Raw genomic sequence first — 12,590 nt, forward strand, 5'->3', positions numbered from 1 at the left:
GAACCTGCCTGAATATGCAGCTCTCATTAAACATTAACTCAGGATACATTAAGGCTGTGCTTTGCTCTGCTGCGTGACGGCTGCCCTGTTGTTGTGCTCGGGCCGCCTGGGCGCAGCAGGACGTGGTGTGACCGAGGAGGACAGGGAGCACGTGGTGTCCCCAGGGCACATTGAACACAACCCCATCGACTGTCACCCCCACCCTCGATTCTCACACTATCCCTCCCTCACCTCTCCCTCCTCGGCTCCTGCGTCTGCTCCACATGGCACACAGCGGGCCGTGGGGGTTGGTGGGGGACATTAAAGACTAAATCCAGCAGCTGAAGATGCCACTATTATGCATGTACACATGCAAACATATGGTAGTAACACCAGAACATAATAAGGAGCAGCTTCTTGCAAAACTGCCCACCTAAGAAATACTAAAACATGTAAGTTTATTCATTTTTAACCTCTCGAAATCCAGTTTCCAGTGGAACTTAAACACTTGTTCTGCAGTTTGTTTACCTCGTTTCTTCCTTCACTTTCTCTGGATGTTTTTGCCCCACTCACATTTGCTCCAGTGTGCTGAGAGCGACTGAGAGCTGGACAGGAGCAGATGGGGTGCTGGCAGCCATCTTTTACTCAGTTAGGTTGAGTAGGCACGTGGGTGGGTGTGTAAATTAGCACAAACAAGTGTGTGTGTGTGTGTGTGTGTGTGTGTGTGTGTGTGTGCGTGCGTGCGTGCGTGTGTGTGCAAGGGGCACAATAGGCATAATTATCTCTGCTTGAGAGGCCCAGTTGGAGGGGGGGGGCGCGCCTGGCGTGGAGAGGCGGAGTTCAACAATGGCTCAACCACGGGCTTTGTGTATACAGAGCAGAGGGCTGACAAGTGTCGGCTATTATTGACTATTTACACACTACTACACGCGCCTGCTCACGTGCACATAACACAGAAATGTACACACTCTATCACTGCTGCCGTCGCTCTCCCCTGCCTTTTTTTCTCTTTGTGTCACCATCAAACACACTCAGGCTCTCTCCCTCACACACACACACACACACACACACATGCAGTATGAGCATGTTTACAGTGCATCAGTGTATCAGTGTCAATCAGTGTAAGAGGAAGAGATGGGAAAGCCCCTGCGAGCAGATCACTCTGACAGAAATCTGGCCACCATCTCACCCTTCAAGCCAGACTGTTTGAGAATATAACAACTGAGAGGAAGAGAGAGAGAGACAGTTGGGGAAGTCTGGTTTTGGATTTCCACATTTCCAGTCGTGATTCTTAAAAGATAATTGCAATTAATTCAATCTGGGGTCCTATTTTCATCTTTTGCTACTATTTCTATCGGTTGTAATAACACGGCTCTCACCAAAGTAATTGCTGAGATTGCTGAGGGGAACTCGGCTAAAGTGCTAAAACCGAGTCTGAGCGGGCAAACTTGCAGAAAAACACGAGTCATTGGATTAGTTTTAACTTACATGGCAAGAAAAGTTCTTTGTCTTTTTTCTTTTCCTTGGAAAGCACTTTGTAACTTTGTTATGAAAAGTGTTCTACAAATGCAGCTTGTCGTTAATATGATAATATTGCAGAAATCAGGTTATCGCTAGGAGGTTTCGTTTTTGGCAGCAACTTAAACACATTATTAACACAATGTGCATAAACTCATACTTACAACTCCTTTACAGAACAACTCCTGAGCTGAACAATAACACATAATCATCAAAATACCTAACTTACACAAAAATCATATCTAGCCCGCTAATCTTAACTCGTCCTGAGTGATCACCACATTCTGATCACTGCTATTTTTATTTTTATCACTCTATCAGATGAAGGTTGGCTCTGAAAAGGATAGCTGTTAATCTGCACTTCTTAACGCATCCAGAGTCGTTGAGGGAAGTGAAAGTTGGAAGGCTTGTGTCGAGGCTTAGAGTAAAAGAGGTGCAGGGTTTGTGTGGCCTGGATTGGGTTAAGAAATAGGATTTAAGTAAAGAGGTTTTACCCCTCTCCTCCCGCTTTCTTCTACTCTTTTGTTTAGGTTAGCGAAAGAGGGATTAGTACGAGGGGATTACAGCAGGCTTTACTAAGAAATTGTATTTAAGGAAATGCTTATTTACTCAGCAGCTCACAGCAGAGGCAAGAAGTTTGGTTCTTATTTTCTCCCCGTTCATCTTCATTTCTGTCTTTCTCTCACTATGAAAGACAGCGATTCTCTCTGTAAGCCCGTCCTAGCATGTCTCAGTTTGTGGTTCCACCATATTCCCAATATCTACATCGGCTATTATGGGATTGCTACAAACAGTCAACAATAAAAATGGTGTAAGAACCATTTGACTCTTAATGGAGAAAAGGAAAGATGTAATGTTGGAGAAATGAACACTAGAAAGTGAAAGTGTATGCCAAATGTATGTTAATTAATCCCAGAATAGATACACTCCACATTCTAATTGATTCTGATATAGAGTGATACATTTCACACTTCAGTGACCCTGATGGAGAGATTTCTTTTTTACGGTGTTTCTGTGAATGCAGCTGGTTTTCCAGGGAACACGAGGACATGATCAGGGATCAAATGGGATCCCGGGTGGTCATCCAAGTGTCATGTTCTTACATGACCTCTCAATCAGACCTATTGATCTGCCTCACCATTAGCTGTCCAAACACACATAAAGGCCAGATCAACACCGCGGGCCGTGATTGACTGCTGCGGGCGGCGAGGTGAGCGACGTCAATGGATGTGAAGCGCTGCTTTGGGGTTAATGCGATAGAAAACTCCGAGGAAAAGGTTGTTTCTCGGCTTGTGTTTGTGGATTAGTATGTACAGTACATAGTAAATGTAATGAAGTCAATAATCCAACATGGTTATTGTGTGTGATTGTTTGCTCGCTCCGTTCCTCTCTACAGCAAAAGTCGGACTTCAGACTTCAGTCAACAATTCAGTGCACTGTATGAACGATAGGGCTGATGCGGAGCAAATAGCAGTCACTATTTTCTTTGTGGATCAATAACATAAAGGGGTCAGTCTAATTCTAAAATGTGGTCTTTTTCAGACCACCTGTCATAAAAATGAGAGAAAATCTGTCAAAAACTTGTTTCAAATTAAACATTCTATTATTATTTATTAGGCAAATAACAAACTGTAACAACTAAATAGTCCTTATTCACATATTTTAACCAAAAATCTTAATATTTTGTTTGACCTCCTTTGGCCCTGATTGTTTTCATGTACTTTTCGACCGTCTCTTTTGTTTTTGAGTTCCAAATAGTTCCTAGCTGTTCCCAGAGACTTGCTTTGGATTAAATTTGTGTGTGATCTATTTTTTAATTCAATAAATCCCAGATCTGTTCGATAGGATTCAAGTCTGGACTTTGACTTGGCCAGTCCATCAGTTCCACTACTCCAGATTCCTTTTACATCATTTCAAATACATCACTTTGATTAAAGAGCTTACACATACTGGTGGGTTAACCATTACAGAAATTAAAAAAATACTCTGGTAATCAGCAATACTGTTAATTTAGGGCAGCGGAGGCAAACACCTTACACTGGGTGGTGGTCGAATACATTTGTTAAGCACTGTATGTGATATACATCATGTATGTTCAGTATGACATCTCACAACATATACAGTAGAGGCACTCTTACTTCATAAAGATACTGTATGTTTTGTATGCTGGAGCCTATCCCAAAGTTGTTTTTATTTGCTGATAAAACTGCCAATTATTTTTTTCAATTAATCGCCTCAACACAGGACAGAAAATACAGAAAAGTGCCACAATCGCAATGTCACCAAAGCCCGAAGTGACGTCTTAAAATAGCTTAAAATAGCTACCAAAGATGTTCAATTAATTATTATAGTGGACTGAGAAAGCCAGCAAATATCGAACAAAACAACAAAACTGGCTGTCGATCAACTAACCAATTACTTGACCAATTGAATCAGCGCTAATCAGAGGGCTGAAACACATAAACAGATAACTATTGACAGCTAAGTGGGGAACAGATGTAAACTCCACACAGGAAGGTATTATGTTCTGCAGAAATATCATCCGCTCTGTGAGGTAAATAAGAATAAACATCAGTTTCAGAATAAACAAAACCTTATTATTAGAGGTTGAACTACCTGACTGTATAGCAGGCTTTAATGTGTGTGGGGTTAAAGTGAGCTCCCTTTTGACAAGCCACACCATTGATAATACACCAAGTCATTTTTGCTGATAATATTGTACTTACATACTTACAGTCTTTAATGCAGGACTTTTACTTGCAATACATTACGTTTACATTGTGGTAGTACTGCTTAAAAATCTGAGCAGTACTTGACCCTCTGATTTTGATTGTGCAGAGACAATAACACTCACTTTCCAATCATCTTCACATCATTTTGAAGCAATTTTACACACCACCTTCTACCTACTGGCCACTTTTAACGTCTCTAATTTCGACGAGGACGATGGTGTCTGTGGTTTAATTTTGGTAAATGTGAGATTGCAATGTTTGATACTTTGATTCAGGAGTGTGTTTGTGGTCTTACAGCATGCTGTTAGGGATTTCTATTGTCCTTTCTGGTAAACACTGTAAATGTGTGTGCGTGTGTGTGTGTAGCAGCAGCTAAGCTCCCTCTCTCTCTCTCTCTCTCTGTCTCTCTCTCTCTCTCTCTCTCTCCATGCTGGGCAGTGACACTCCTCTGCCACCAGCACTCTAATAGGGAGGGACCAGGCAGCTCACTCAGTGCCGCTAATGCAGCTCACTGCCCCGGGCCATGGGCTAAGCTGGAGTACACCGCATCACACACACACACACAAACACACACACGCACACACATATGACGGCAGACACACACCATATATCTGACTCTGCCTCTTATCTGCTGCTAAATCAAAACAAGGTGGAGGGGCAAGAGCTTTTTGCCGCCGGATGTTTACTTTTACTGAGTGACATTTTTGTAAAGAACAGACTTTCTTCAGTGTTTAGTGCACATAGCAGTTCAATGAGAGTTAATGGGATATCCAGTTGAGGGTCTGTGTTTGGACCATGGTGGCACACTTCTGTATGGTGTGGTGCATCGGGATGTGTGTGTGTGTGTGTGTGCGTGGTTTCTCTCTCCCGGGACTCTCATTATCACTGCTGTCCCAGATGTCACCAAGCACATGAAACACACGTCATGAATAATGGAGTCCTATTTCTACATCTCTCCCCATTTCTCTCCTATCCTCCCACCCTCTTCCCCTCCATCCCTCGTTTCCTCTGATGCTTCTACTTATCCTTAATCTTCTCAGCGCTGCCTCTATCTGAGATGGTCCATTTAGCTTTATGCAGCATCGTCGGCCTGTCTGGTTAGGGTGGGTTTATGGGGGGGAACATGGCGTCTCTGCAGCATTGCGTTGAGTTATATCTACGCAAACGACGTCTTTTGCATACCATTGGTTTTATGTCTGTCCAGTCAGCCTCTACTGCCATCAGCTACACCCCCCCCCCCAAACCCCTCCACATCGTCCCCTCCCCCAGTGTTTACTGTTTAAAGTCACACAGGGCAAATTGGGACAGAGCAGTCAAGTGAAGCAGAAGAGACGTGGTCCTATTGCAGTGGAAACTGGACTCTGCTCTGTCTGTCTGCTCTGTCTCATCCCTCCCTCTCTCTCTCCGCCTCTCCTCCACCTCCACTTTTGTCTGCCCCTCACCTCCGTCCCCTCAACTTTCCAACATCCTCTCCACTCACGGTGAGTCGCTGCAAGGCGCAACGCAGTGGCGAGGGGCAGGGCAGAGAGACCATGATTGAAAGATGAGGCAAGCAGTCAGAATTGGTGAGGAAAGAGGACAGCAGTTAGGATTAGACAGTGAAGCGTGGCTTTTTAATGAAAACATGACCGAGCTGCGGCTCCTCCAACGTCTTGCATCTCGTCCCCCCTTCCAGAAAATGAGCAAGCGACAGAGACGAATCGAGAGGGGGAAGAAGAGAGAATTGAACGCTGAGATTCAGATATTGCTCATGCAGTGTTAGTCTTAACTGGCAGCGTGACTCGTGCTCCGTCTGAACAGTTTGGTCGTGTTAACAAAGTCTCTTTTATGGAGGAGGTGCAGCGGGGTGGGCTCCCATTGCACAATTAGTTGTTACACATCAGTTGTGCCAATAAAACCTGCTTTGAATGTGAATTGAAAGGAGTTAAGAGGGCGCCATTCATAGATGTTAAGTAAGTGTGCAGCAGAATAAAAGCCAGGAAAGTGTATATATTTAATTGGCTGACACCTGCTTCTACTTGGGCTTTTAATGTACACAGCAGAGAGAGGGGAGAGAGCAAAGGGAGGGAGGAGTGGGCTCTCGCTTTGAATACAGATGCAACACCCCTTTTTTTTTGCATAAAGGTTTGAAAGGAAGAGAGAACACAGACGTGGACTGTTATCTCCTCCACATTTTATCCTACATCTTTCCCTTTGCTTTCCTCCTCTACTGTCTTTTCCTCCTTTCCCCACTCATTCCTCGCTTTAACACATTCCTCTGCTGCAAAACTGGACAACTGCCATTGACTGACTCTACTGGGCTAATTTTATTACATAGTTTATTATTTTTCTCTCCAGCAGGGAAATATTTTTTGTCCTATTTTAAGCCCGGTGGGTGTCTGTGCGTGTGTGTGTGTGTGTGTGTGTGTGTGTGTGTGTGTGTGTGTGTGCATGCGCGTGTGCCTAGCATGTCTGCATTTGTGAGCACCAAGCATATTCCAGCACCGCAGAGAATATCTCCGGAATATGCCGCGTTTTTTTTCTTTCTTCTTCTTTCTGTGACAGTCACAAGTCTTTGATCCGCTCCTCCTCCCCTCTCTCTTCTCACCTTCTTTCAAATTCTTCTCTGCAACTTGCCGTAGAGAGCAGGGGGTATAAGGCAGAGATAGGGAGTACAATCTTTTCCAATGTCAAACTCAAAATATCGCCTTGTCTTTCCTCGCCCTGTCTTTCAGAGGATTCTACTTTATTTACCAAATTACAAGCCACACTTTGACATACATGTACCGTGTGTGTTCATTTGCGTTTGTTTCTATCAGTGTTTTGGGGATATTTGGGGCTCCAATAAGACGGTAATCTTTGGCAGTAGAGCAAAATGTTTATTCCACAGTGCAACCATCAAATACGTTGGTAAAATGTGTTTTTTATCGTTAGACTCCAAAGCATTTCTTATTATACTTGTCTACACCCAATGGTTTTTGTTTTCTTGGTGAAAATGAAGGAGTTTACAGGTAAGAATCCTCTACAACAATGGATTTTTCTTTCACATTTTTCTGCACGTAGCTGGGTTTTTTTTTGGCAAAGTTCAGTAGACAACCCTGCAAGATGTGTTTGTGCAAAGGCAGACTTACCGTATGTCTGTGTATAACAGAGTACGTGGTGCCAGGTGTAGACATTTCAGCTCATATGTCAGTTAAAGCCCCTTCCTATTTTCATTTTGAAGCACAATCATAAAGGTAGACGTTGTTTGAGTCAGTTTCCTTTGAATCTTCTAACTTTACACCACGTCTTTAATAGACAAACACGTTGTGCTGTGGGCATCTATCTGAGGATTTATACTGCCGTCAGTTTGTGGAGGAGGGAAACCTCTGACCTTCCGCTGCTTTGGCACATTTTCTCCTTGTGCTGAACAGGAAAAATACACTAACCTTCATTTAACTGAGAGCCCTTCAAGGCAAGGAACCACTGCCTTTGACCATCAACAGCATTGAATAAGATGAAGACTCCAGGGATCAGATTGTAGTGATCTGCCAGAAGGAAAACAGGGATGTGAGTTCGATAGCTCATTAGCCTTTTCCAAACTGATTAGATATGGAGTCCATACTGGAAACTCCCAGGGGAGCACCAGTGTTTTTACCCAGAGCTGAGTGCAGCATGATCATACGGCCAACTTGTGTTTTTATTTTTATTTCATTTTTGTTTCGCTTTGCGCAGCTGTATTTCGGACAGCTTAGTGATAATTCCTGCTAAGAGAGGAAAAAGGTTGTGTCCTAAAATAGACCAGTCTAGATTGTGTGGAAATTTGCCCCTCTAAAACATGTAGGTCAGATTCACTTCCAAGAGCTAAATTAGTTTCCTGAGTCCAGCTTAGTTTCTGAGCTGCACATAGAACTGCCAACGAACAGTCATTTTCTAACTACTTTTTTTCTGCAAATAGGTGAGACTCACAGCCTCGTGTCCCTCCAACACACATCTTTGCCTGAGGGTCTGAAGGCTAAATAAGTTCTTCTTCTTCTTCTTTTTCTTCTTTTGAGGCACATAACTGTATTAAAATGCCTTTCAAACCATCAAATTTCATGTGTTGTATGTTTTTGGAAAATATTTGTGATTGGATACAGAACCTATTTGCATCTGAAAAGCTATATTTAGCAACTTCAGACTGATGCAATTTTTTCCCCCAGTAATTTCACTGACATCTACCACCGATTCACCATTATCGCTTTTGCAGTGGCACAGCACAGAGGGCTTCACTGCTTCGTCCTTGATGATTGTAAACACGTTGTGCTTTAATAATTGCTGAAAGTACACCGAAATCGTAACAGGATGGCAGTGAGAAGGCCCTAGCAACAGGGAGAGGATGAAGAAAGCGTGAGAGTGGGAGGGAGGGGGAAAGATGCAGAACATCAATAAATAATGGCCCCACTGAGGAGGTGGAAATATGGGCCTCGTTATCTTTGCGCCGACGCCTTCATTTGCATGTGAGAAAATGAGGCTGCTACGAACTCACACACACATACACACACACACACACACTCACACACACACACACACACACACACACACACACACACACACACACACACACACACGTACGCATATACACACATTCTTAGACCCACACAGGCTACAGTATATATTTCCTATTTATAGACTGTGTCATGCCTTTATTGTTTCCTATTGTCTCTCACACATTTATACTTCCATTATTTTCCCTTTTCTTTCCTCCTCTTTGGAATTTGTCATAGCAGCAGGTCGGGCCTGTTGTGTGACTGTGAGGCCGCGGGCATTTTGTTGGATTAAGAAAATAAAGCAAACCTTTATTACACAGAAGAGGTTTGCTAAGGACATTGAGTACAATTCATTCATGCCACTTTTTTTTACATTACATACATGCACATATGCAGCTGGAGTACACACACAGTCGCAGGGTGGTTGCCCTGTGATGTTGGTTTTAAATGCCTTGCTCATGCATTTTACTCACTGACTTTAGCTCTGTGGCTTTGAATCAGCCTCAAATAAATTTGTATTGCCTAAAGCATAAAGATAGAGGCATAAACATATGACTAAAATTGTCTTTGCATGCTATTTTTCATGCACTTGAGAGAAAATAGTAAAAGCAACTATTAATGAAATGGCCTTATGCAATCAAAAAAAATTTTCTAATTAATATGAAAAATCTGAAAAAGGCATTTTGTTGATTGGAACATATGATCAAATATCAAATTTTAAAATGCTGTGAGGAAAAACGTTTCTTTGTGTAACTGCATATTGAACGTTTTTGTGAATACTGACAATAATACACATCTGATAGTTTTTGGTTTTCTGTTCCTTTAATATTTTTTATCCCTGTCAAAAATACACATAATTTTCTACCACTTAGATTAGAATATTTCCCCTCTGGACCCTATCTGCATCAGGAATACATGAACAATTCTGCACAGTTTTTTCCATGAATGAATCTCATTTAGACTCTGACCGAACTCATACAAAATCCAACAATGTTGACATCCTCTAGGCAATACGGCGTCTTTCAAAAAGCTTCTTTCTGGGTGAAAGAACTCTTTAAAGCACCATTTATAGTTGATGAAAAATACTTAAACCTCTCACTGATTCCTTCAGAGCTTTTCTGAGCCGTGAGTGCTTCTATTTTTTACCAAATAGTCCTTTTGGCCTTTAAGCTAATGCTGTTTAGCAAAACAGAAAGCTTGTGTGATAGTTTTAATAGCAATCAGAAGAGCATGGGTCAACACACCAGGAAAAGACACACGATCCTTTTACTGATTCCTTCCATATGAAGTGATGTCTGGTTGAACAAAACAAAAACAAGCATGTTTGAGACATATTCATACATGCTTAGTGCATATGGAGTTAAAGCAGAGGACGAACCACAAGTTTGTGTTAAAATGTTAAATAAAATGGCCACAACCTCAGAGAGAGACTCATGTCAGTATCAATGTGAATGTGGCACAACTGGAAAAAAAAAAAATTATGCAACACTAACAACTGCAGCCGTTTTCAACTCGGAGCTCCTGCATGTAAGCATGTGTGCATGTCCTGCTGCAGCTGCAGCTGTGTGTGTGTTCATGTCTATGTGTACGTGTGTAATGCACATCGGCTCTGTTTCTCGTTATCTAGTCAAGTCAGCATGAATAAAAGCTGAGGGAGCACAGTGATTTAGTAATTAATATTTTACTCTGTCTGCCACTCTGCTTAGAGACTGAGAGAGAGAGACGATAAGAGGGTTCACACAAAGAGATGAAGAGAGTCGACCAGAGATAGACTGATTCTGTGCACAAGCCTCTCACTTAAGATGGACAGATAGTAAGGGAAATAATGTGATGTGCATCGTGTAAAAAGTGTTGTTTCAGAGGCGTCGTTGCAAATGGGATGAATTCCATCCCCTGCTGAAGACAGAAATTGTGGCTTTGACAGATCTAGACTCTCTCTCTCTCTCCCTCTCTCTCCCCCTGCCTATGTCATAGTGTTGTGACAGGCGAGTCGTCTGTGTTGTGGGAGTAGCAGTCTTAAAGTGCTCATTATCCTGTAAGGCTTCATTCTGGGGGGCAGACAAAGGCTGCTGTGAAATTGCAGCCTGTGCCTCCTCTCGGGTCACACAGTATATTCCATGCAAACACATGCAGTCCATAACTGCTACCTTCAGTATTCCCGCTCAACCCTCCGCAAGACCTCAACAAACACAGCGCTTGTAGATAAAATATTGATGCTGATAAACACACAGGTGCACCTGAACGCAGCCAATCCAGTTGCTGGCCTGTAGCTTGGATGCTAAAGACATAGGTGATAGTTGACCGTTTTTGAGTATGTCCCCCTTACTGTGAGCTGTGGGACAGTTGCCAGGCAGAACAGCCTGACTGTGTGACGACTTTATTGGCTGAAGTTTTTAGTTACACCCATTAGCATGAAGCCACCAGTGAAGATGCTCTGTTTTCCACCAATTTTTTAAAGTTTTGTGAGATCTTTAAAGGTAGAATGAGTAGGATTTGTCATTACGATTTCTGAACACAACATTCAAAGTTCGATCCTCCTCACCAGGTGCTCGCCAGAGAGTGAAAGCCGAATTCAGATTCATTTTTATTTTCACCTGGTTGTATTTGTGTTTTTGTGGCGCTGTGTCTGCCATTTTTTTAGCTTCCCCTTGAATGCGTGCTTATGATCAGGCACCTGGTCGCTATTGGCTGGGGGCTAGACACCCACTGCCAAAAGGGTGACACCTAGAAACTTCACAAACACAGCAAATCAAGAAAATAGAGGCAAAGAGCAGGGGCTCAGCACACACCAACACAGACTTCTATAATGATTGAGAGGGATTATTTTTATATGAATCCATACATAGATTTTTGAGAAAATCCTACCTATCTTTAAGAACTAGCTTTTCCTCAAAATGCAGGTCAGAGCTTCAGATCTAGTGAACTGATGTTTGAACTAAAACGTTCTTTTGATTAATAAGATTTATAGTGAGCGTGTGTTCCTGTATGCGTGCTAAAATGTGAAATATTAACAGTTACACAGAAAATAGGTGGACTTTTTCCTTCCCTCTGCCTCTGTCTGCCTCTAATCATTTGGCACAGCACATATGGGCAAACATGATCTTCCATCCATTTTGTGTTACCAAACTTAAAAGGAAGAAGATTTAGACAGTTCGGTGATGATAGTGTGGTACACTGTATGCAGAGAGACACCGAATCTGTGTCTGCTCTGTGTCTATGGGTGGTGTAAGCGACCTCTGTGTGTCCTCCAGGCCTTGACAGAGTGCCAGGTTTTGGGAAGCAACATTAGCAGGCAGGTAGTGCCAACTGTTCAGGCAGCTGTTTGTTCTTAGCACAATACGGTTTTGCAATGAGCACAATGGATTTGTACCAGAATGATCATCTTAGTGCAGGTTTTTTACTGGATGTTTCTGTCTGTCAGCGGTTTTTCTTTGGGGAAATGAATGTTAAGTCTCTACTGAATGTGTCTTCCTCAGGTAACAGGTTCTCGCTGACCTCCTTCGGGGCGCTTTACATCTCTGACGTTCAGAAGGAGGATGCCCTCTCCACATACCGGTGCATCACCAAACATAAGTACAGCGGCGAGACGCGCCAAAGCAATGGAGCCAGGCTCTCTGTAATGGGTGAGCAGCTTAGTGATGTCAATTCAGTCATGTTACTCTGCTATTTCTCTTTGTCTTGACAAAAAATAACCCCATCTCTGCCCTTCAGACCCCAACGAGTCCTCACCCACCATCCTGGACAGTTTCCAAGCAGGGGAGCTGTACGCAGGCCAGAGTATCGAGCTCCCCTGCATAGCGGGAGGTTACCCCAGCCCCACCGTGCGCTGGCTGAAAGATGGTCGCCCACTGCCCTCGGATGCCCGCTGGACACG

The 12,590-nt window shown here is 43.0% G+C and overlaps 1 protein-coding gene across 1 annotated transcript in view; it reads left to right on the forward strand.

Moving 5' to 3' along the window:
• The window catches only part of LOC139212848 (cell adhesion molecule DSCAML1-like), a 50,246-nt gene that overhangs the window by 16,975 nt on the left and 20,681 nt on the right, over window positions 1–12,590 (forward strand). The window contains exons 4-5 of the mRNA XM_070843401.1: window positions 12,193–12,339; window positions 12,428–12,590. The exon at window positions 12,428–12,590 is cut by the window's right edge and continues 116 nt beyond it. Of these exons, the coding sequence (XP_070699502.1) occupies window positions 12,193–12,339; window positions 12,428–12,590 (310 nt within the window). The remainder of the gene's footprint in view (window positions 1–12,192; window positions 12,340–12,427) is intronic.

The sequence above is a fragment of the Pempheris klunzingeri genome, chromosome 14, assembly GCF_042242105.1.
Source record: "Pempheris klunzingeri isolate RE-2024b chromosome 14, fPemKlu1.hap1, whole genome shotgun sequence".
Lineage (NCBI taxonomy): Eukaryota > Metazoa > Chordata > Actinopteri > Acropomatiformes > Pempheridae > Pempheris > Pempheris klunzingeri.